Below are 22,302 nucleotides of genomic sequence, written 5' to 3'. Positions count from 1 at the left end.
CTTTAGTTTGATGTAGTCCCATTTGTTTATTTTTGCTTTTGTTGGCCTTGCCTGAGAAGATAGATCCAAAGAATATTGCTAAGACCAATGTCAAAGAGCATACTGCCAAACATAGGCAATAAAACATACTGTAGGAATTTTATGGTGTCAGTTCTTACATTTAAGTCTTTAAGCCATTTGGAATTTACTTTTGTACATGGTGTGAGAAAGTAGTCCAGTTTAATTCTTTTGCATGTAGCTGTCCACTTTTCTCAACACCATTTATTGAAGAGGCTGTATCTTCATTGTATATTCTTGCCTCCTTTGTCTTAGATTAGTTGATCTTACAAGTATGGGTTTATTTCTAGGATCTCAATTGTGTTTCATTGATCTGTGTGTCTGTTTTTGTGCCAGTACCATAGTGTTTTGATTACTGTAGCTTTGTAGTATAGTTTGAAATCAGGGCTCTTGATAGCTCTAGCTTCATTCTTCTTTTTCAAGATTGCTTTGGCTATTCAGGGTCTTATGTGTTTCCATACAAATTTTACAATTATTTTTTCTAGTTCTGTGGAAAATGCCTGTAGTATTTTGATAGGGTTTGCATTGAATCTATAGATAGCCTTGGGCAGTATGATCATCTTAACAACATTAATTCTTCCAATCCATGAGCATGGTCTATCTTTCCATTTGTTTGTGTCATTTTCAATTTCTTTCACCAATGTCTTGCAGTTTTTTGATTACTCGTCTTTTATCTCTTTGGTTAGATTTATTCCTAGGTATTTTATTCTTTTGATGCAATTATAAATGGAATTGTTTATTAATGTATCCTTCTGATAATTTATTATAAGCGTATGGAAGTGCAACATATTTCTGTATATTAATTTTCTCTCCTACAACTTTACTGAAATCATTTATTAGTTTAAATAGTTTTTAGCATCTTTAGGATTTTCTACATATAGTATCATGTCATTTGCAAACAGCGGCAGTTTCACTTCTTCTTTTTCAATATGGATGGTATTTATTGCTTTTTCTTTTCTGACACTGTGGCTAGAACTTCCAATACTATGTTGAATAAAAGTGATGAAAGTGAGCATCTTTGTCTTGTTCCTGATCTCAGAGAAAATGCTTTCAGATTTCACCACTGAGTATGACATTGGCTGAGAGTTTGTCATATATGGCCTTTATTATGTTGAGATCTGTTCCCGCCACACCCATTTTGTTAAGAGTTTTTATCATAAATGGATATTGAATTTTGTCAGAAGCTTTTTCTGCATCTATTGAGATGATCATATGGATTTTATTCTTCAATTTGTTAATTTGCTTCATTATATTGATTGATTTGCAGATACTGAAGCTTCCTTGCATCCCTGGGATAAATCCCACCTCATCATGGTGCATTATCCTTTTAATGTATTATTGAATTCAGTTTGCTAATATTTTGCTGAGAGTTTTTGCATCTATGTTCATCATTGGCCTGCAATTTTCTTTTTTTGTGGTATCTTTGGTTTTGGTATCAGGGTGATGCTGGCCTCATAGAATGCTGGCCTATTTATTTTTTTTAATACTTGAGAATGATATGGGTAAAATTTGCCTGTGAAGCCATCTGGTCTTCGACTTTTGTTTTTTGGGAGTTTTTGGATTATTGATTCAATTTCATTAACGGTAATCATTCTGTCCATATTTTCTATTTCTTCCTAATTCACTCTTAGAGACTGTACATTTCTTTTTTGTTTTTAGGTTTTTTTTGAAATTTATCTTTATTTTTTTATTGGAGTATAGTTGCTTTACAATATTGTGTGTTTATACTGTACAGCAAAGTGAATCAGCTGCAGGTATACATATATCCCCACTTTTTTGGATTTCCTTCTCATTTAGGTCACCACAGAGCACTGAGTAGAGTTGCCTGTGCTATACAGTAGGTTCTCATTAGTTATCTATTTTACACATAGTATCAATAGTGTACATATGTCAATCCCAGAGATTGCACATTTCTAGCAATGTATCCATTTCTTCTAGGTTGTCCATTTCATTGGCATATTTGTACTAATTGGTACATATTGCACTAACCTCTTACAATCTTTGTATTTCTGTGGTGACAGTTGTAACTTCTTTTTCAATTCTGATTTTATTTTTATGGGCCCTATTCCTTTTTTTCTTGGTGATTCTGGCTAAAGCTTTATTAATTTTGTTTATCTTTTCAAAGAACCAGCTTTTAGCTTAATTGATCTTTTCTACTGTTTTTTCATCTCTGTTTCATTTATTTCTGTTCTGATCTTTCTTTCTTTTCTTCTACTAAGTTTGGGTTTTGTTTGCTCTTCTTTTTCTAGTTCCTTTAGGTGTAGATTAGATTGTTCATTTGTTTTTTGTTGTTGTTTCTTGAGGTAGGCCTGTATTGCTATAAATTTCCCTCTTGGAACTGCTTTGGCTGTGTCCCATAGATTCCGGAACAATTTTTTTTCCATTTTCATTTGTCTCAAGGTATGTTTTTATTTTTTGCAATTTCTTCAGTGACCACTGGTTGTTTAGAAGCATATTGTTTAGACTCCCTGTAATTTTTTCCAGTTTTTTTCCTTGTAGTTGATTTCTAGTCTCATACCATTGTGTTCAGAATAGACGCTTAATATGATTTCATTTTTCTTAAATTTATTGAGGCTTGTTTTGTGGCCTAGCATGCAATCTATCCTGGACAATGTTTCATGTGGACTTGAAAAGTATGTGTACTCTCCTGTTTTTTTTAATGGAATGTTCTGTAGATATCTATTAAGTCCATCTAGTCTAATGTTTCATTTAAGGCCCATGTTTCCTATTGACCTTCTGTCTGGATTTTCTGTACATTGATGTAAGTGGGGTGTTAAAGTCCCCTAGTATTATTGTATTACCATCAATTTCTCCCTTTGTTTGTTATTATTTGCTTCATGTATTTAGGTGGTATTTTATACCTTTTTAATGTGTGTATCCCTTAACTACTTATTGTATACAGATGATTTTATTACTTTTGTCTTTTAACCGTTTACTAGCTTTACAAGTGGTGATCTACTACCTTTACTGTATGTCTGTCTTTACTGGTAAGAATTTTCCTTTCATAGTTTCATATTTCTAGTTGTGGCCTTTCCTTTCTGCTTAGCAGAGTCTCTTTAACATTTTTTGTCAAGCTGGTTTAGTGGTACTGAACTCTTCTAGTTTTTACTTGTCTGTGAAATTCTTTTTCTTTCCTTTAAATCTGAATGATATCCTTGCTAGGTAGAGTATTCTTGGTTGTAGGATTTTTCCTTTCATCACTTTGAATGTATCATGCCACTCTCTTCTTGCTTGCAAAGTTTCTGCTGAAAAGTTAGCAGATGGTCTTAAGGAAGCTCCCTTGTACATAACTAGCTGGTTATTTTTCTTGCTGCTTTTAAGATTCTGTCTTTATCTTTAATTTTTGTCATTTTAAGTATCATGTGTCTTGGTGTGGACCTCTTTGGGTCCTTCTTATAGTTTTTTTGTGCTTCTTGGATCTGGATGTCTGTTTCCTTCCTCAGGTTAATGAATTTTTCCAGCTATTATTTCTTAAGGTCTTGACTCCTTTCTCTCTCTTCTTTCTGGGACTGTGTAATACAAATGTTAGTATGCTTGATATTGCCCCAGAGGTCTCTTAAACTATCCTCATTTTTTAAAGTTCATTTTTCTGTTCAGCTTGGAGGATATACACTACTTCATCTTCCAGATCACTGATCTATTCCTCTGTATCATCAAATGTATTCTTTCTTTCTAGTGTATTTTTTAATTCAGTTATAGTATTCTTCAGCTCTGATTGGTTCTTTGTATTTTTAAACTCTTTGTTGGAATTCTCACTGTGTTCATGAACATCTTTACAATCATTACCTTGAACTTTGTTTTTGCAGGGGAGGGCAGGTAGATTGCTTATCTCCAATACATTTGGTTCTTTTACAGAGATTTTGTTTTGTTTTTCTGTTTGGAACATATTCCTCTTTATTCTCATTTTGCCCAACTCTCTGTGTTTGTTTCTATGTGTTATGTAGGTTGGTTACATTTCCCAATCTTGGAGAACTGGCCTTATGAATGAGACGTTCTAGGGACCCAGCAGTATGTTCCCCGCTGGCCACCAGAGCTATATTCTCTAGTATGTGGACGGTGTGTGCCCTTTTGTTGTGGTGGGACTGACAACTGTGGGTGCACTGGTAGGGAGGGCTGCTTCTCTGTGAGTCCCTGCCTCATGTGGTGGCTACAGGCCCACTGGCAGGCAGGGCTGGGTCCGGGTGTAGCTGGGCAGCCCAGGGTGGCTTGGGGTTGGTACCTGCTTTCTGGAGGGAAGGTAAGCCCCCTGTGCTAATCCAGAGAGAAGATTCCAAAATGATGTTTGCCAGCACCTGTGTTATCATGGTAGAATGAGCTCCCCAAAATGGCTACCACCAGCGTCTTTGCTCCTAGGGGTAGTCCCAGTTGCCTTCTGCCTTCCTGGGGGGCTCTCCAAGATCAGCAAGTGGGTCCGACCCAGACTCCTTTCAGACTAGTGACATTACGCTAGGACTTGGGAGTATGTGAGATTTTGTGTATGCTCTTTAAAAGCAGCACCTCTGTTTCTTATAGCTTTCCAGCTCTCTCAAATGTAAGCCCCGCTGGTTTTCAAAGCTAGATATTCTGGGGGCTCATCTTCTTGGTGCAGGACCCAGGGCTGGGAGCCTGCTATAGGACTCAGACCCCTTGCTTCTTGGAATGGACCTCTACAGTTGTGATATTTCTTCTATTTGTGGGTTGCTGACCCAGGGATGTGGGTCCTGACTGTACTATGTTTCCACTTCTCCTACCTGAGTCATTGTGCTTCATTATTTATGCTTCCTTATTTATCTCTTTTGTTATGGAAAATCTTTTCTGATAGTCTTCAGGTTGTTCTCATAGATAGGTGCTCTGAAAATAGCTGTAATTTTGGTGTGTCTGTGGGAGGAGGTGAGTTCACGGTAGTCCTACTCCATTATCTTGGCCACCTCTCTCCAAAATGACAGTTAATTTTTGTATATAGTGTAAGGTAAGGGTACAACTTAATTTTTTTTGAATGAAATTTTCCAATACCATTTGCTGAAAAGACTGACTATTCCCTTAATGTTTACATCTTTATTTCTTTTTCTAATGTTTTGCTATTCTCTTTCTAGATTTGGGTGTTGGGCTTCCTTCTGAACTGTGATTTTTTTCTTTTTTTTTTTTGTTTTTTGCTCAAATTTTGAGAGGTTTTTCAACTCTGTCAGCCAATGGCAGTACTCACTTTTAAATTAAATATCAATATATATATATGGGCTTCCTGGTGGTGCAGTGGTTGGGAGTCCGCCTGCCGATGCAGGGGACACGCGTTCGTGCCCCGGTCCAGGAGGATCCCACATGTTGCGGAGCGGCTAGGCCTGTGAGCCATGGCCGCTGAGCCTGCGCATCCAGAGCCTGTGCTCCGCAGTGGGAGAGGCCACAACGGTGAGAGGCCCGCATAACGCAAAAAATATATATATATATATTTATATATATATATATTTTTTAATTTCCAAGAGCTCTTTTCTTTCTTTGTGTTATTCCTTTTTCATGTATCCAGTCATTGTTTTATGGTTGGAACATGCTCTTTTATCTTTCTAAAGAAGGATGGCTTTTAAATTATTTTGAAGTTTTCATCTCCCTACATGGTTTCTGTTTCCTCCCAGTTTTTTTTTTTTTTTAATTTTGTCTTTGTTTTTGATATCAAACGCCTTCCCCAGATGCCTTGGTTGTTTATTTATATTCAAGAGTGGAAAATTTAAAAGCTGATTGATAGTTCTGTTTGAATGGGTAGTGCTTATTGACTGTGAGCTTTAGTGCAGGGCAATCTGGCTATTTCAAAGAGAAACTCTTGCTATTAGCATATTTAGTTCTTTTTCTTTCCAGCTAAACAAATTCTTTAGAGAAGAATCATTCATTTTCCTATCTGGAGAATATAAACTTGGATGACGGTGTTCCAGAAGATAGGTGGGTTTGGAGGATGGTGTCTCAACATTTTGTATGTACTTAATTTGTTTACACTATTGAACCCCTCACCCTCATCAGTGCCTGCAGTTCACCAATCCAGCTGCCTTCTGTTATATCCACTTCAGGGAATAAACCTACAATCTCTGCCTTAGTTGCAGAAGAGCAATTGCATGGTTGGATGATATTTGGAAACAAATTTTCAACAGAATTTGGTGTTTTAAATTCTACTTGCATTCTCATTTCAAAAAACAACATCATTGTTGTCACTAATTGCAAAACATGTTAGCGGTTCAATGATGCAAATCAAGGGTGCTTTTTGACTTTTCTTACTTCAGGCTTAGAATCCACCTTCTCAGGTATGCTAAATTAGTTCTACTTGCTGGCTTGCAGAATTTTATTTCTATTGATTTTTCTTTCATTTTCTTTCCCTTTTATTTTATTTCTTAAAAAAATCCCTTGACTAATATTTTTATGTAGTTTTATTAGGAACGATGGTAAAAGTGTGTGTTCAAACTGCCATATTTTCCTGGATATCTATTTTAATTTTTAATGGCAAATGGGAGGTTTAAATTCTTATCAAATCATTGAACTTTTTCTTTGCCAACTTTCCTATTGCATTTATTTTTAAAAAGGTATTCCTTATTTGAGATTTCTAAATCATTTATATTCCTTTTAGCTAATTTTTAACAATTAAGGAGCTTATATGTGCCATTTATTTTAGGGTACAATTTGAGCTAAATATCCAAACTAAGTTTCCCCCAAATATAAAGCTACTTTTCTCAACAATATTTATTTGTTCCATGCTCAAAGATCTGTGATGTTTCCACTGCAGCAATTAAGTTCTAGTATATACTAGTCTGACTTGACTAATTCAGTGTATGTATTTCTCTTCCACACTCTATTATTTTGGCTTTCTAATTCTCTCTCTGCCCCCAGATTTTTGTAATGCTTATCTATTTTTTAAGACTTAAGGATGAATTTTCAATAACTTTTGCCAAGTCTCTCCTAAAAAATCTCATTAAAATTTGTGCAAATTTTATTACACAATTATATATAATAACATATATATTATGTATAGTGTTATTCACTAAATATATGATTTTCCCTTTTCTTGAAGTTGCAAGTGGCCAAAAACCTTGCCTTCTATGGTATGTGAGTGGAAGTCATATGTATCTCCCTTCCTTCCCTTACCACTCCCTTTCCTTACCACTGCTCTAGAGATTATGGAAGCATGTGTCAAGATGTGGCCTCCATTTGCCTGGAACACCTGAGTGATGACAATGAGCCTCCCTGTTGATCTGCATTGGAAATATAGTAAGAAGAATAAATACTTAATTTTTTTTTTGATAAGCTACTGAGATTTGGGGTTGTTTGGTTCCCAGCATAATGTAGCCTAGCCATAATTACAGAATTATGTTAATGATATCAACTAATTTGGGAGATCTAGGACTATCTATGATATATCTGCTATTGGATTCATTACTGTCAAGAAAAGAATGACAGGCATTAACTGCTGTATTATTACATTTATTCCAGTTGACTCTCTTGGCCAGTCCCATATCAATTCCCTTAACCCCTTTTATGCTTTTTCATCAAATCAGGCTTGCAGGTCTATCCTCCAGATAGGGTTTCCAAGGGTGGGGGATAAGGTTATGGATCCTTAGATCCTGTATTAATCTGTATCTGGGCATAGATTTCATGAGGTAAACTTTCTTCTTAAGGGTTCAGCTTTTCTGCTTTTCCTCTTGATATACTCCCCAGCCCCACCATTTGAGATTTATGCCATTAGAAGGAAGTCTCTGCACAATCATTGATGAGAAACTATTGGCTCACTTTCTACCTAAGGCCTTAGCTTTCTGTGGTTTCCTTTCAAATCACTATGAGTGAAGGAAGGGCCAGTTCAGACATTCAAAGGCTGAGTCTACCTGTGCATGGAAATGGCACAGAAAAGGGTAAAAGTTAGAAGCAATTTTAAAAAAATTTCCCTCCCAGACCCTTGGAGATCCACTGAAGCAGAGGTGCATGTGTTCTTTGTGTATTAAAGAATCAATGGATATCTACCCATCCTTCTGGTTACCAATGCTGTTCTATAGTACAACATTTCCTTTTTCTTCAGGGTATGCAACTAGGGTGCATTTTCCAGCCTCTCCTGCAGTTAAGGTGAGCCATAGAATGTGGGTGGCAGACAGTTCAAGGTCTCATCTCTAAACCTTTTCTTATGCAGTGCTCATCTTCTAGTCAGATCCAATGGAGGACTCCAAGGTGATGAAAAGGGTAGAGCCCCTGGATGTAAGGAGCCTGGGTTTTCTTGCCAACCCACTGGACTGACTGTGAGTAATAAATAAACTGCTATTGTACTATGCTACTGATCTTTGCAGTTATGTGTTATAACCATTAGCCTATCCTGACATAAAGAGAATAGTTACAAATAAAATTGTGGGTTTTATAGAGTAAATCCTCTGTGAGGTGGGGATGTAGGGAAGCATAGTTTGTGTTTATGCAATATTAATTAGTTTATAATATCTAATTGGATGGATATGAAAAAGTCAATTAATTATGTTTTACCTAAAAAGGATAGAAACTGGCTTAATTGATGGGCTATTTTAATATTAGGTGATAGGTAAAACCTGAGAAATATGAAGTAATGTTATTATAGTCTATGGATGTTTCTCTTTTGCAGTTATTATCTAAGATTCATAGCTCATGTGTAATCATATGATCATATTGTTGTTTGAAACTTTCCTAATGAATTAAAAATTAAGAAAGTAAATATCTTGTATTAAGTTACTTATGCTCACTCACTTGTATTAAGAAGTAGCAATACTTTCATACAGAGGAACTCTTCTTGGCTAACTTGAAGCTTCACAAACTCCTGTGGGATCTGCCACATGGTAAGGCATAATGAATAGAATGATGATTCCTTCATCCGCTGTCTTGCACCACACACAACACAAAAAAGAAAAAGCAACAGGAAAAGAAAAAAAACACAGAGTAGCTTAGCCAGTTTATGTAATGTATCAGAGATTATGAGATTTAGTAATTACCTGACTTATTGAAAATGACTTTTTATAAACAAACTCAATATTTGGAATTTTAAATGTCTTCTAAATTTAGTCACAATACTGGATTTCTGAAGTGAGAAAATTATATTAAATATACATTAACTAAGATTAATGCTGTTTCTCACTTTTATTATCACATTTTAAAAGCCTAAACCAAGAAAGGAGAGCAAAGTTGTGGGAGTTGAAAAGAAAAAGTTGTGGTGCTGAGGAACACTCAGGAAATACTTTATTTACTGATTTTTTTCCTGTGAAAAACACAAATAAAATTTTGTGTGCAATCCAATGGGAGAGTGAATTCAATTCACAGAAATTGAATAGTATAGAATAGTTCAGTGCACTCAGTTTAGAGTATCCAGAATAAAATAGTTACACTGTGAACTATTCTAGAGGAAATGTATGGTGATATAGAAAAGACAACATTAACAAGCATTAAATAATTGACAAGACAAACACAAATTCTGAATGTTGAGGAAATTTACTTAAGGCATTTTCTCAACTCTGTACTGTTTTGTAATATTTGTGCTAGTCAAAAAGTGAACAGGAATAGCGGAAAAAAAAAACTAGATTTTGACTCAGAAGAGCTAAGATTCTTTGGCAAATTACGCAATCTCCTCTGCCTCAGTTTCCTGGACTGTGAAATAAAGGGTGCTGATTCCTTACCAACTTCAAGGCATTGTAGGAAAAAATGGAATAAAATATATGAAAGTTACCTGTAATCTGTAAAGACTTATCCAAATATAAATTATCATGTTATATAATTCTGAGTCAGTATGCACCATTAGGACAGTATAAATATTTTCATGAAAAGATTCTTACTCAGTTTAAGGTTACATGTAGAAAGTTAATTACAGTAATTCCAATATAATGAAGCAAATTGAATTCAATATTTATTTTTCAATGTTTTAAATAAATTACCAGTCTAAGTTTTCCTCTAGGAAGAGAGATAATATTTTTACTTTTTGGAGGTAAGTCAATACTTTCATGCAAAAATATTCCTCATTTAATTCATTATCTTCATTACTACCAATGTAAAAATTTTAATTGGATAAACTAAATATTTACTTTTGTCTTTAAGTATATTTCTTGATACATTTTTGAAGTTTAAAAAATTTTGATTTGTGACAACTATTGAAGTAAAAAAAAAGCTCCAAATGTCAAATCACTGATAAAATAATGCAATTTTATTAATGTTGTCATTTAAAGCTATATCCTGAGGTAGTTCTAAGAAACCTTTCAGGAAAATTCTATTATTTAGGACACTAGATGGTATGATCATCTGTTGAAATGTAATTTTCAAGATTATCCTACGTATATACTTTTGATAACAATAACAACAAATGTCAAGTTACTACTTACTCATTTAGTATTAGATCAGGTGCAAAATACAGCATCTGTCCACTGACATGCTTATAAGATCTCCATCCTAGTCCAAATACCATTAAGCTCATCCAAGAATACTGGATGAGAGTTATCTGGTCATCAATATGTAAGTTTCGAAAACCTACAAAATAAATTTACATATAAAATGATCACAAAAATCACTTTGTCAAAAACCTTAAAAATAAATAAAAATTTGAAAATAGATGTAAGTAGGGTAATGTAATATAATGTTTTCAATCTCAATATATTTACACAAAAAAGCAGGAAATAATAATAGAGTCCGAAACACTAAAAAGAAGAAGAGGCTCTGGAATTTATTAAAATTAGTCACTGTGATTTAGCATTTCTGGGAATTCACTAATTAAATCAAACATCTATCATTCATTCACGCAACACTCATTTATTGAGAGCCAATTGTGTGCCAGGCACTGTGGTAAAATGTTGCGGTTATGAAGATGAGTAAGACACAAACGTTGCCCTTAAAAGAAGCTTGCAACTCAACAGGAGAGATAAGCACATAAGTATTGCGATAGAGAAGGTAAGAGGGAATACACCAGGCAATAGGAAGATCAGGAAAGTTGCCCCCAAACAGAAATAATGCCTGAACAGATTAGAGTCAGTTGGTTGAGGAATCTTAATTCTTTGGGATTTAAACATAAATTGGTTTTATTTTGTAAAACCACTGCTCTCAATTATGCTACATCTAGTTTTTCTTTAACAATCCTTAATTAAATTTTGGGTAGATTCCATAGTTTTCTGGTCACTTTTGCTTTCCGAAACTTAATCCAGTCTCATTTTAAACTCCCATATGGCTTAAGAGGTTTAGAGTCTGTGGGTATGGGTGTGTTTGTGTGTGTGTGTGGTGTGAATGCTCTGGTCTTTCACACCTTCACAACCTCCCTCTTTTAGACCTTTCTCTGGTGTTGGTGGCAGAGGAAGGATGGCAGGGAAAAGGCAAGTGTATCTTCACTTACACAGTCAAAGTTTTCTCTCCATCTCTTTCTAATTCTCTTTTTGCCCGCTTGGGGGAAGATGACCAGCTCAGCACTGATGGGCTTAAAGGAGGGAGGAGTAAAGGGGTGCTTGGAGGCATGGGCTGGGGTCAGATCGTTGATGGTCTTGTATTCCTATTAAGGAGCAATGGGAGTGATATAGCCTGATTTATATTATGCACAGCTCATTGGTAGCCATGTGGAGGATGGATTCAAGGGAAAGGGTCCGAGGTTAGGGAGAGAAATTGGAAGCTATGGCCAAAGTCCAGGTGAGAGATGCTAAAAGCCTGAAATAAGTCAACAGGTAGGAGTAGAGAAGATAGAGTGCATCAGAGAAATGTTTAAAGAGTAAAATCAAAGAAATCTGGCAAGTGATAGTACATAGGTAGGAGAAAGAGGGAGTCAAATAGATCTTTCAGTTTTTTTACTTGAATGGTGGGTGATGATAACAGCATTACTGAGACAAAATAAAGGAGGAGAAACAGGTTAGAGAAAAAATAGTAAGTTTTGGACCTGTTTGAGGGACTGATGGAATATCCACATACATATGAATTAGAGGTATGAGGAGTTATCGGAGCAAAAGATATAAAATTTAATTTATGTGTACCTGAAACAATAAAAGTGAATTAAATATTTCATTAAAGGTATAAAGAAAAACAAGTGTATTGGTAGGAACCTCAACCACTTTCTGTACAGCTTTTTAAATAGTGTCTATTCCTTCAAAAAGTCTCACTGAAGTCCACTTACAAATGGCCTATTTCAAAAGTAAAACGAAAGCAAAACTTAATTCCTTAGATCTCAAGGGCAAAAGAAATTTATTTCCTGATTCAGTTAACTATCTCAAGGCAGGTAGCAGAAAAGCCTATCTATCTTCTCTCCATACGTTCCAGATAGTTCCGACTTCATGTGAATAGTAGGAAGACTGCTATTCCCTTCCTAGAAATTCTTAGTCTCAAACCAAAAACAACCCTAGCACATATTCATAAATAGTGGCACCATAGCAGGTATTTGCCCCTTTTTTTGGGGGAGGGTGACTTTTCAGTGTTTCACTTTCTCCCCTGCCTCCTTCTCTCCCTCCCTTTTTTCCTCTGTGCAAATAGAGTTTCCCATTGATTGTAGTTTAGTGAGCGCAAGTCCCCCACTTTCCCATCAAGGAAGTTGGCTAAGGCCTCTTCCCCTGGGCTTGTGATCTAGGTTTGATCTGTGGAACACCTACTACCTGGACTTTGAAGCAAAAAATAGTAAAACAAAGATTAACATATGGTTAGGCTTTACTTGTGATGGTGGTAGTGCCTAATGACAGTGGGATCCAATGGGGACATTTATGATTTGTTTATTGGCCCTCCAGAGATGCCTTGGTTTCTGCCTACTTTCCAGACTTGTCCTCTAGCTTCTATTCAGTGAATCCCTGATGTCTTTTCAGAAAATTAGTTTTTTCTTTTCTTTTTTTTTTTTTTGTGAAGCTCAACTGTTTTTTCGTGGGGGGGTTGTAGTTGTTTTACAATGTTGTGTTAGTTTCTACAGTACAGCGAAGTGGAGTTCCCTGTGTGCTATACAGCAGGTTCTTATTAGTTAAGTATTTTATACATATTAGTATATATATGTCAGTCCCAATCTCCCAATTCATCCTTGTTTTGTTTTTAATAGCCAGAGGCATTTTGTTTTTGTTTTTTAAAATTAATAGAGTTGGTGTTTATTGCTTACATCCTGATTTATTCAGGTGTAGAAAGACTCCCTAAATAACTAGCCAAGAAAAATTTGGCATGCAATTTTCATAATTCTCTTTTTATTTTCATATGCCATATATACATCTTGAAGTTCATATTTATATATTTTACCTCTCTGGTTTTTTAAAAAATTATGAGTCAGTCAATACAATAGATCTAATACAGAAATGCCACTTGTAAACTGAATATTTTATAGTAATAGTAATTAGTTCTTCCACCAAGTTTAGGATCATTTGATAAGAAATAAATAAACTTTCCTAATTTTTGCAAAGCAAGACCCCCTCAAAGGAGGCACATATAGACTTGGTCTATTTTTAGTATATTATAATATAAAAGGCAAATCTTGCTGAAATAACTTAAAACTTATGAAATTACCAATATTTATAGCAGAAAATATATTCTTTCTATTTAACAGAATGGAAAACAACTCAGAAAATAGCTTTATTTACTCCCCCTTTTAGAGGGCTTATCTGAGATAAATGTACAGTGTTAAATTGACTTGAACATACTTGGTACAGAAGTGCAATTTTTTTTTTACCATTAACTGTAATATCATTCATTACTTTATACTGAAACAAAGACGGGAACACTGAGATCAAATTCCCATTGATGATAATGATCAGGTAAACTCAGTACATTTGAGATGAGGATCAAAATGAAAACCTTCACACAGAGAAGTGATGGATGACCCGTAATTGTGTTCAACAAGTAGTAAAGAAAAATGCCCTTTCCTTTAAAGTGACTTGACTTGATAATTTCTGTCACAAGCTGTCCAATCCTTAATGCCTAAGAAAAAACTGAAAAGAAAGTGTACAGTAACGCATGGCCTATATGACCTCCTAGGTTCTCCTGGCTTAATTACAGAGTTTCAATAAAATATACAGGCTGTGCTCCTCTAAAAACTGTCTCATACTGAAATAGTTAATCTACAACAAGGGCAGAGCACTAACTACCTCAGCACCTTATGACACAAAGCATGAACTTTAAGGAACACAAAATAGCTTCAGCACAATAAATGTAATCACCAACATATGTACGATGACATTATGAAAAAGGACATGATGGGTAATGATTTAAGGTAGCATAGTTCTTTCATACCAATTCCAAAATTTAAATTTCTATAAATATTCTTTAAGCACCTGTTTGGGATGAAGCATTATGTTTGCAACTCGGCATAAAGACTAGAAAGATGCTGTTTCTGCCTTTAACACTTGTAGTCTGTGAGACAGACAGATAAGTAGAACATAATTACCACTGAAGCGTGACAGTGGTGTGGTTGACAAAGGCAAGGGTGAAGCACTGGGAGAGAAAAGGGGTCTTTGGCTTCAGTCTGGGAAGGCGCAGGAAAATCTTTCTAGGGAAAGGTTGATTAGCATCCTGAAGGCTAGTTAGGGACTAGCCGGGGAAGATGTAGGAGAAAAGAAGGGCCTCCAGGTAGGGAAAACAATATGGACGAAGAAAGGCAGGAAATCGAGCAAAGAGCTTTGTGGGAACTGAAGCTTAAGGTGCTTGAAGTGGGAGAGTGAGAGAAAATGTGCAAACTCAGGAGGCAGATCACAGAAGGGCCTGGGGTACTAAGGCTAAGAACTCTGGCTTTGTTCTGGAAAGGGAAGGGAATAACATAATTGATTATAATTGTTTTTGAAAGATGATTCTGGTGGCAGAATTGAGTATGGTTTGGGGGTAGTGTGAAACTGTGGTAATAGTGTCAGTCAGGGGTCTACGACCGAAATCTAGGAAAAAATGACGAGGACCTAAGCTAGCTCAAGGCAGTAGCAGTGTAAATATCGTGGATAATGAATCATATCTATAATAAGCAGAGGTGACAGAATTTGATAACTAATTAGACAGGAGGTGAAGGAGAAAAGTAAGCCAAGGATTATAATCAAGATTCTGTCTGCAGTGCCATTTCAAGATACAGAAAAAGGCCTTAGGCTCACGGAGCAGAAGGTCATATTGGCTTGGAAGTTCATTCAGGTGGAAATGTGTAATAAGCAGTAGAAATATATGGTCCAGTAGTTCCGTAGAGGGTCTGGGTTGGTATCATGTAATTAGGAGTCATCGGAATATAGTGGTAGTTGAAAACAAGGCCATGAGTGAGCACATCCAGCCTTGCAGACTGAGAAACTACTGGAATATAAGATAGAACCAGGAAATGCTAAATTCATGGTGTGAGTGGCAGAACAAATCCACAAAGGAAACAGGAGATATGTAAATTGAGAGAAACATATCTGTCTGGAAGGCAAGTGACGAACGCCAAAGGAAGGGTTCGTCAAGACATGGTTACTTTGGCAATGGCCCCAGAGGCATGTGAAACATGTTAAGGGCTGAAAGTATTCATTTGATTTGATAAGTAAAACATTTTGGTGACATTGGCAATAGAAATGTCAGTGGAATAGGATATCAGAAAAATCATTGTTTAAAGTCTTCATAAAGGTATTATCAAAGCCTGACTTTACTCTTAGAAGGCTAATCTCATTTCTTTTCTATCACTTTGTTGGGGAAAGTTAATTTATTCATTTGATTTGGGGCGAGAGAAAAACATCTTTTGTCACACATGCAATGGCTATCACTGACTCAAAAGATATTTTGGCATGCTTCAAAGGCAGAAAACCAGACAAAGGACTGTTCAAGTCCTCTGATATTGATGATTGCAAGTAGTCTGGCTAGCTGAGACCAAGAAGTAAGGTATGTTTAAAAATGTCAAAGCATTGACCTGAATAGATTTTTTTCACCAACTAAATAGAAGAATCAAGACAACATTTATAAAAAGGAAATATTTCTCCCAAACCTCTCTGTCACATCAATTCTGCTACAATGTATTAATACACAGGATGAAGAATATTTAAAGATGAAATTGGACTGGGAATGAGTACTTAATGATTTAACTTCCAAAGCCTACCCTGACTCAGCCCATAATGTATGCCTCTAAATTTACTTTCTGCCACTCTCCCCAATATAACTTTATTGTCAGTGGTTTCTTAATACTTGGATGATGAAACCCCCAGGAGGCCAGTAGTGTTTGAGAAACCATATGCACAAATGTATTTTTTCTCAATCAACAGCTATTAAAAGTTTTAATTACTATGCAGTGGGGGAAGGTATGATGACATTTTTTTATGTTACTAAGGGACCTTCACACCTGAAAAGATTGAGAACCATTCTTATGCTGGTCTAATTCATTGTTTGCCAAGCATACCTCATGACTTCCTTATTTTACACCACCAGCCACACTATTCCTTCTATCCAGAATGCTTTCTTGTCTTAATCACGATTTATCAGAGTCTCATTTCTCCTTCATGGTGTACTTTAACTGAAACCTTGTCTCTGAATCCTTCTCTTGTCCCTGAAGCCAAAAATGTTCTTCTGTCCCCATTTTTAAAAATCTGTATCTTATGCCACTTTCACATACTTCTATAGTTGACCTTTGAACAACATGGGTTTGAAGTGGGTCCACTCACCCAGGATTTTTTTCAATACTACAGTACTACACGATCCGCAGTTGGCTGAATCTGTGGATGCAGAACTGGGCTCACTGTGAAGTTACATGTGGACTTTTGACTGCTCGGAGGATCAGTGTCCCTAGCTCCCACATTGTACTAGGGTCAACTGTATAGTTGTTTGGGTGTCTTATATGCCGTTGGATTGAATGTTCCTTAACAGAGGGAATATGTCTTGTTCATTTTTTAAATTTTGTAAATATTGTGTTGCTTCAAGTTTCAAATAAGAAAACATTACCCACTGAAATTATAGCTAAATGTCAATGTGAAATCATTCATGTATAGGTACAATATGTCAGAGGCAATGTATCCTAAGAGACCGCTTGTAAATGTACTATCATGAGGCTAAAGTATCTTGCAAGTCTCCATTAAATAGAAACAAAGATATCTCTGAAATACTATGGGAACAATGTTAAATACAATGCAATTATTGTAACAGGTCCAAGATAAAAGAAGAGCATAGACAAAGATGAAATGAGAATCCCTGACCAGGCAACATAAATCCTCTCAGGGACCTGCAGATACATGCCTTGAGGCCCTCATGCATGCTGTCACCTTGGTAATGATTATCATTCTGCAGCTGATCTTTTTTTCTCCTGAGAAATTTTTAATATTATCTTTTTTCTTGGCAAAGTTAAAGGGCATTGGTTTATTTGGATAAACACATATAATCTACAAGTTTTAGTTCTTGAGCAAACACTTATTATATACAGTATTTTAACTTCAAATCCCTACAGGTCTGCTATTCAAATGAGCTTAACCAGAGAACATATGATCCTGTGAAGAAGTGTTGTCCCTGTTTAGTTTAGGACCATGATTCCTTTCACCCAGATCTTCAAGGCAGATTTTTCTCCTTTTATGCCTCAGAGGGCCTGAAATCTGATCATAAGGTGACTTCCCAACTACACTTTCCTATTGTGAAAGAATTACCTGATCTACCTACATGTTTTCCTAGCAGCATCTTTTTTTTTCACTGTAAATAAGTAAACTGACTACTAATAAGCTTCATTTAACCAAGGCCATCTTTCACAGACCAGTAACATGTGAGTGAATGGATAAAATAAGTTCCTCTTATGTACAAAACTGATGACCAGATGCTAGGATGTGCTGCACCAAAATGCATTCACACCATGCGCTCAGCTTTCTGGCTTCTCTTTCTAACACCACTGTTTAATTGTTAAGTCTTGCACACAGGAAGTATGCAATAGACACTTACTGAGTGAATCAAGTAAATAAAAACTACTCTGATTTAAAGTCAACTGACAGCTTTTGAGTAGTTAATGATATACCAGATTACTTTATATATATATGTGTCCTTCAGAGTCCTTTCACAGAGGTTGATATAGTCACTCGAGTTCACTGATTATTTTAATCATTCATTCGAGTTATTCCCAGAATTCAGACCATGAAAATATGGTTTGACAGACCATGGGCCACACTATACTTTAATAATCCTAATGTTTCCCTTATTATACAGTTAGTGAAAACAGTATATGTAATACTGGTGATGCCATCATTCTTGTTTACTTACACACAAATTACATTTTGTAACATTAAAAATGTTGCCACCAAATACAATGTAAAAATTTTCTCTCACTCTTTTTGAGGGTGTGCGGGGATCAAAAATCTAGAGAGATAATAGTGTTTCAATTTAAGAAGCTCACTTAGCTTTTTCCCAAAATGAATAAATTATAGTTGGAATTATGACTGGTTATTTTCTAACTTTGCCAATGACAGTAGAATCTTTTTAAACAATAGAGAACGTACAAAATGCAAACAAAAGAAATATGAACTATATCAACAAACATCAAAGAAATAACCTTTTCCAAATCATAGAAAAACAGAAAAGTTTAAACACATAAACACTTTACATATATATATATATATATATATATATATTTTTTTTTTTTTTTTTTTTTTTTTTTGCGGTACACGGGCCTCTCACTGTTGTGGCCTCTCGTGTTGCAGAGCACAGGCTCCAGACGCGCAGGCTAAGCAGCCATGGCTCATGGGCCCAGCCACTCCGCGGCATGTGGGATCTTCCCAGACCGGGACACGAACCCGTGTCCCCTGCATCGGCAGGTGGACTCTCAACCACTGCGCCACCAGGGAAGCCCCAAACACTCATATTTTTAAATAGAAAATGTTCGCCAATGTTATTGTAATATTTTAATTTAATAAAGGTCTATCAAATTTGATAACTACTTTACAGTAACTTAAAAAAAAAATTCAGAACTTTTCTAGTGGAAAAAAATATTACCTGTCCAAGGCTTTTCAGCAAGAATGAAGCTAATAAGAACCTGGGCACTGTGATTTTTGATTTTACTTTATCTTCACTAGAATAGTGAATCTAATTAACTTTTCTCAACATGTATTTTTTAAAAGATTCAACAAACAGGAATCTATTTTTCTTTCTGTCTCATGTAATCTTGAATTTTCAATAACAATTCATCTATAGTATTTCAAACCTTTCAGGTAGAATAATAACTGAGAAATAATATTAATGCAAATTGGGAAATGAATTCTTTTTTAAAAAGACTATTAAATTTACTTGGAGACTAAAATGGCATATTATGTTTAATTCTTGATCAGATATTGGAAAAATAAACTGGTCTAAAGGAGTATAAGGATATTATTGGTGTGAAGAGAAAGTAACTTTGGAAAAGGACACAAAGATCAAAAATGTTCTATTTCTAATTATGGGATTAATGCCTCCACAAGTAATTACTACCCATGTATTCTCTTGGCTTTGCACTCTAAGATTTAGCCAGGTGAGAACTGCACCCCTGTAAACTCTTTCAACTGCTTGGCTCCTATGGAGCTGTGCTGAGGAGCAAAAGTAGCTTATAAATAAAGTGACTGAAATCCTTTCATGATAATATAAGCCAAATTCTCACTGTCTAGGTATTAATTCGAGAAAATAGTGACTGGAGGTTTCTCTATGTCCAAATTATTTGTTTATGTTTAGGAATTTTATTTCTTAATTGACTTTAGATACTCTGCTATACTCAATACTATTTTGATTTGTTATATGAATAGGTACATTCAGTTTTATTTTCAACCATGTGAGGTTGGTTAAATTAGGATTTGGAATGAACTAGACATTTCTAAAAAGATGGTCAGTTTGTCTTTTTTCTGAACTACTATATTATCTATGGTTTAACATATTGATTTATGCTAATCTGTAACTATTTCATTATGTAAGCCTTGATTCATCAACAAGACTCAAAATGTTATCTATGTCTTTTGTATTTCCATAGCACACAGTAGGGTCCTAGACAAGTAACATATAATATAGAGTCCTAGATAAATATTTTGAACTGCTGAAACACATACTATAACACCCTGTTTACACGATATTTAATTTATTGCACAGACTGTTTTATTTAACCACCCACTAGTAAAAAGCCATAGTAAAGTTTTTATTACATGCTATTATATACAAATAATTATTACCTGGCAGTAACTTAGACCACTTGACTACTGAAAGAAGTTGTCTCTCGCCTAGCTGATTCAGACTTGTCAGCAAAGAACTGGAGGTATCAGGTTTGGTGTTGTCGTGTCCTGCATAGACCACATCTGGTTCAATGCTCATGAGCAAGTTGATCAGTGGGGGGACCAACTGTAAGTCTTGATTTGGTGAAAAAGTGATTCTCTGGCTTAGGGCTTGGCTTTCATTTGGAATGCCCACCGGCTGTGAGAGAGCAACGGCATCTAGTGCTCTCATAACTCTAACTTTATTGAACTTTTTAAACTTTCGACCTACAGAGAAGAAAAAAAAAAAAAAAAGAAAGGAAGGTAATATAAATACATAGAAACTAAATATTCCAGCAGAGAATGATTTTTCTTAAAATTATAGCATTATAGGCTTTGGCATCTATCTGATAAAATGAGATACAATAAGTAAAAATGTTAGGTCTCAGACTTGGATTAAAGAATTAATTACACCAGCGTTCACTGGGCTGATGGGTGTGGGTAATTACACCAGTATCCCATGCAAGGTTATGGAGCTTCGCAGTAACATGTAGAAAAGACAAATGGCTTTTAGCAGAAACCAAGCTCAGTGTTGGTCAATATTCTGACAGGACTGCCTTCCCAAAGTTAATGCTACAGACTACATAATTAAAACATAGTGTTTAGTAGATGTTGAATCTCCTTTTGAGTTTTATTCTTTTAAGAATCTGTTAAAAGATATGCATATACATATGCAAACCCCACAAAATCTTGTGCACCATTTCAGCGGACTCATCATCATTTGAAATTCCTTGAAATCAATACATGGACTATTATGAGATATAAGGACCCAAAGTTAAGAATCTAATTTCTAAATTAAGGGAGGAGAGAGTCTACAGCTTGTGCTGGTCAGGCCACATTGGTATTTCTGGACAATTTCTAGAATTTCTATTTTGCTGAATTGTCGTGTGTTAGGAAGAACAACAGTCTGACACAGGGAGATGAGTAGAAATCTGCCTCATGAGGACTGGTTGAAGGAGACCAAGATGTAAAACTGGGCCACTGCTGGTTCCCAGGTGCCTTGGGGTGATCAGAGGGCAGGCTGGACTACAGCTCCCACCTGCTCTATGACAGGCATGGGCTACTTAACAGTATCAAGTGTGTGTGCTGTTTAAGCCAGGAAAAAAGGCTAAGGAAGGCTTGATAATGGTTTGCAATCATCTGAGCAGAGGTTGCAGTTTGCTGTATCTAATCCTTGTTCTGGCTCATAGACATGTTTTGTTTGGCTCACACAATTCTTTCCAGAGTTATGAAAGCATCTCTGAATTAGCTGGGTGGCGACAATCTGTTAAAGCCAAGCTACAGCTGCTGCTTTTGAATGGGGCACAGACACTCCAACACATCCCGGTTCCTACCACAAACTGGTAGTAGGCCATTGGTCAATTTTCTTAAATCAGGTCACTCTGCCCAATTAAGTTACCTGCCTGGTCTCTGCAAGCATTTGCCTTTGTGATTTCTGAGCTCAAGTATTGTCATAAAGAAAAAGGATTACACTTGTTCTATAAACCACCCCCCTCCAAAGTTGTGTTAGAATGGATAGGTGACAGAGAAACAAATGCCATGGGGTCAATATATAGAAAGCATCCAGAAATGTTTAAGGAGATGTTTCAAACAAGTTTCCTGGGGAAGGAATGAGTTACCAGAGGGAAGGGAAGTAATATTTGTGGAGTATCTACTATATGCCAGGAATTTTATATATGTATCATTTATGCCTCACAACAAGTAGGTATTATTAATTCCATTTGTAAATTGGGAAAATGAAGAGTCAAGAAGATGGCGTGCCCAATGTTAGAGTGATAGAGCTTGGGTTATGTGGACTCTGAAGTCCAAACTTTTTCTCACACAATCTCTCTGGTGTTTCAGGAAGGGACTTCATGGTCATTTGGTGGGATTCTGGAAAAGAGGTCTAGGCAAGAGATTGTGGGAAAGAGCACAAAGGTTGATTCCTTCCAATCCTAAAATACTGTGGTTAGCAGAAAATAAGACATACATCCTATCAGCCCCTTCCCTCCCCAATAATAACCAAAATGGTTTTCTTTTTCATTTACTTTAACCCCTTTTCTCTTTTTTATGCCCTTTCAGTTCTGGTTTTATCAGGATTTGATTACACTATGAAACCATGGAATCTTACTGAAAACTAATGCAAATGTTTTACATTTTGTTCAGT

The 22,302-nt window shown here is 35.8% G+C and overlaps 2 protein-coding genes across 3 annotated transcripts in view; one reads left to right on the top strand and one right to left on the bottom strand.

The window, feature by feature from the left end:
• The window catches only part of ARHGAP42 (Rho GTPase activating protein 42), a 330,059-nt gene extending 322,821 nt beyond the window's left edge, over positions 1-7,238 (top strand). The window contains exon 25 of the mRNA XM_029209704.1: positions 7,180-7,238. The gene's annotated coding sequence lies outside the window, so the exon portion shown is untranslated. The remainder of the gene's footprint in view (positions 1-7,179) is intronic.
• The window catches only part of PGR (progesterone receptor), a 99,970-nt gene that overhangs the window by 8,435 nt on the left and 69,233 nt on the right, over positions 1-22,302 (bottom strand). The window contains exons 4-6 of one of the 2 annotated variants that reach the window (XM_029209697.1): positions 20,079-20,384; positions 10,380-10,524; positions 8,764-8,894 (exon numbers count right to left, since the gene is read on the bottom strand). In XM_029209697.1, coding sequence (XP_029065530.1) covers positions 8,764-8,894; positions 10,380-10,524; positions 20,079-20,384 — 582 coding nt within the window. The remainder of the gene's footprint in view (positions 1-8,763; positions 8,895-10,379; positions 10,525-20,078; positions 20,385-22,302) is intronic. The other variant, XM_029209698.1, reaches the window with a different exon arrangement.

This window comes from Monodon monoceros, unplaced genomic scaffold (assembly GCF_005190385.1).
Source record: "Monodon monoceros isolate NGI ecotype Baffin Bay Population unplaced genomic scaffold, NGI_Narwhal_1 Super_Scaffold_7, whole genome shotgun sequence".
NCBI lineage: Eukaryota > Metazoa > Chordata > Mammalia > Artiodactyla > Monodontidae > Monodon > Monodon monoceros.
Note: the sequence above shows the minus strand (reverse complement) of the source record. Positions and strands in the feature narration are given on the sequence as shown.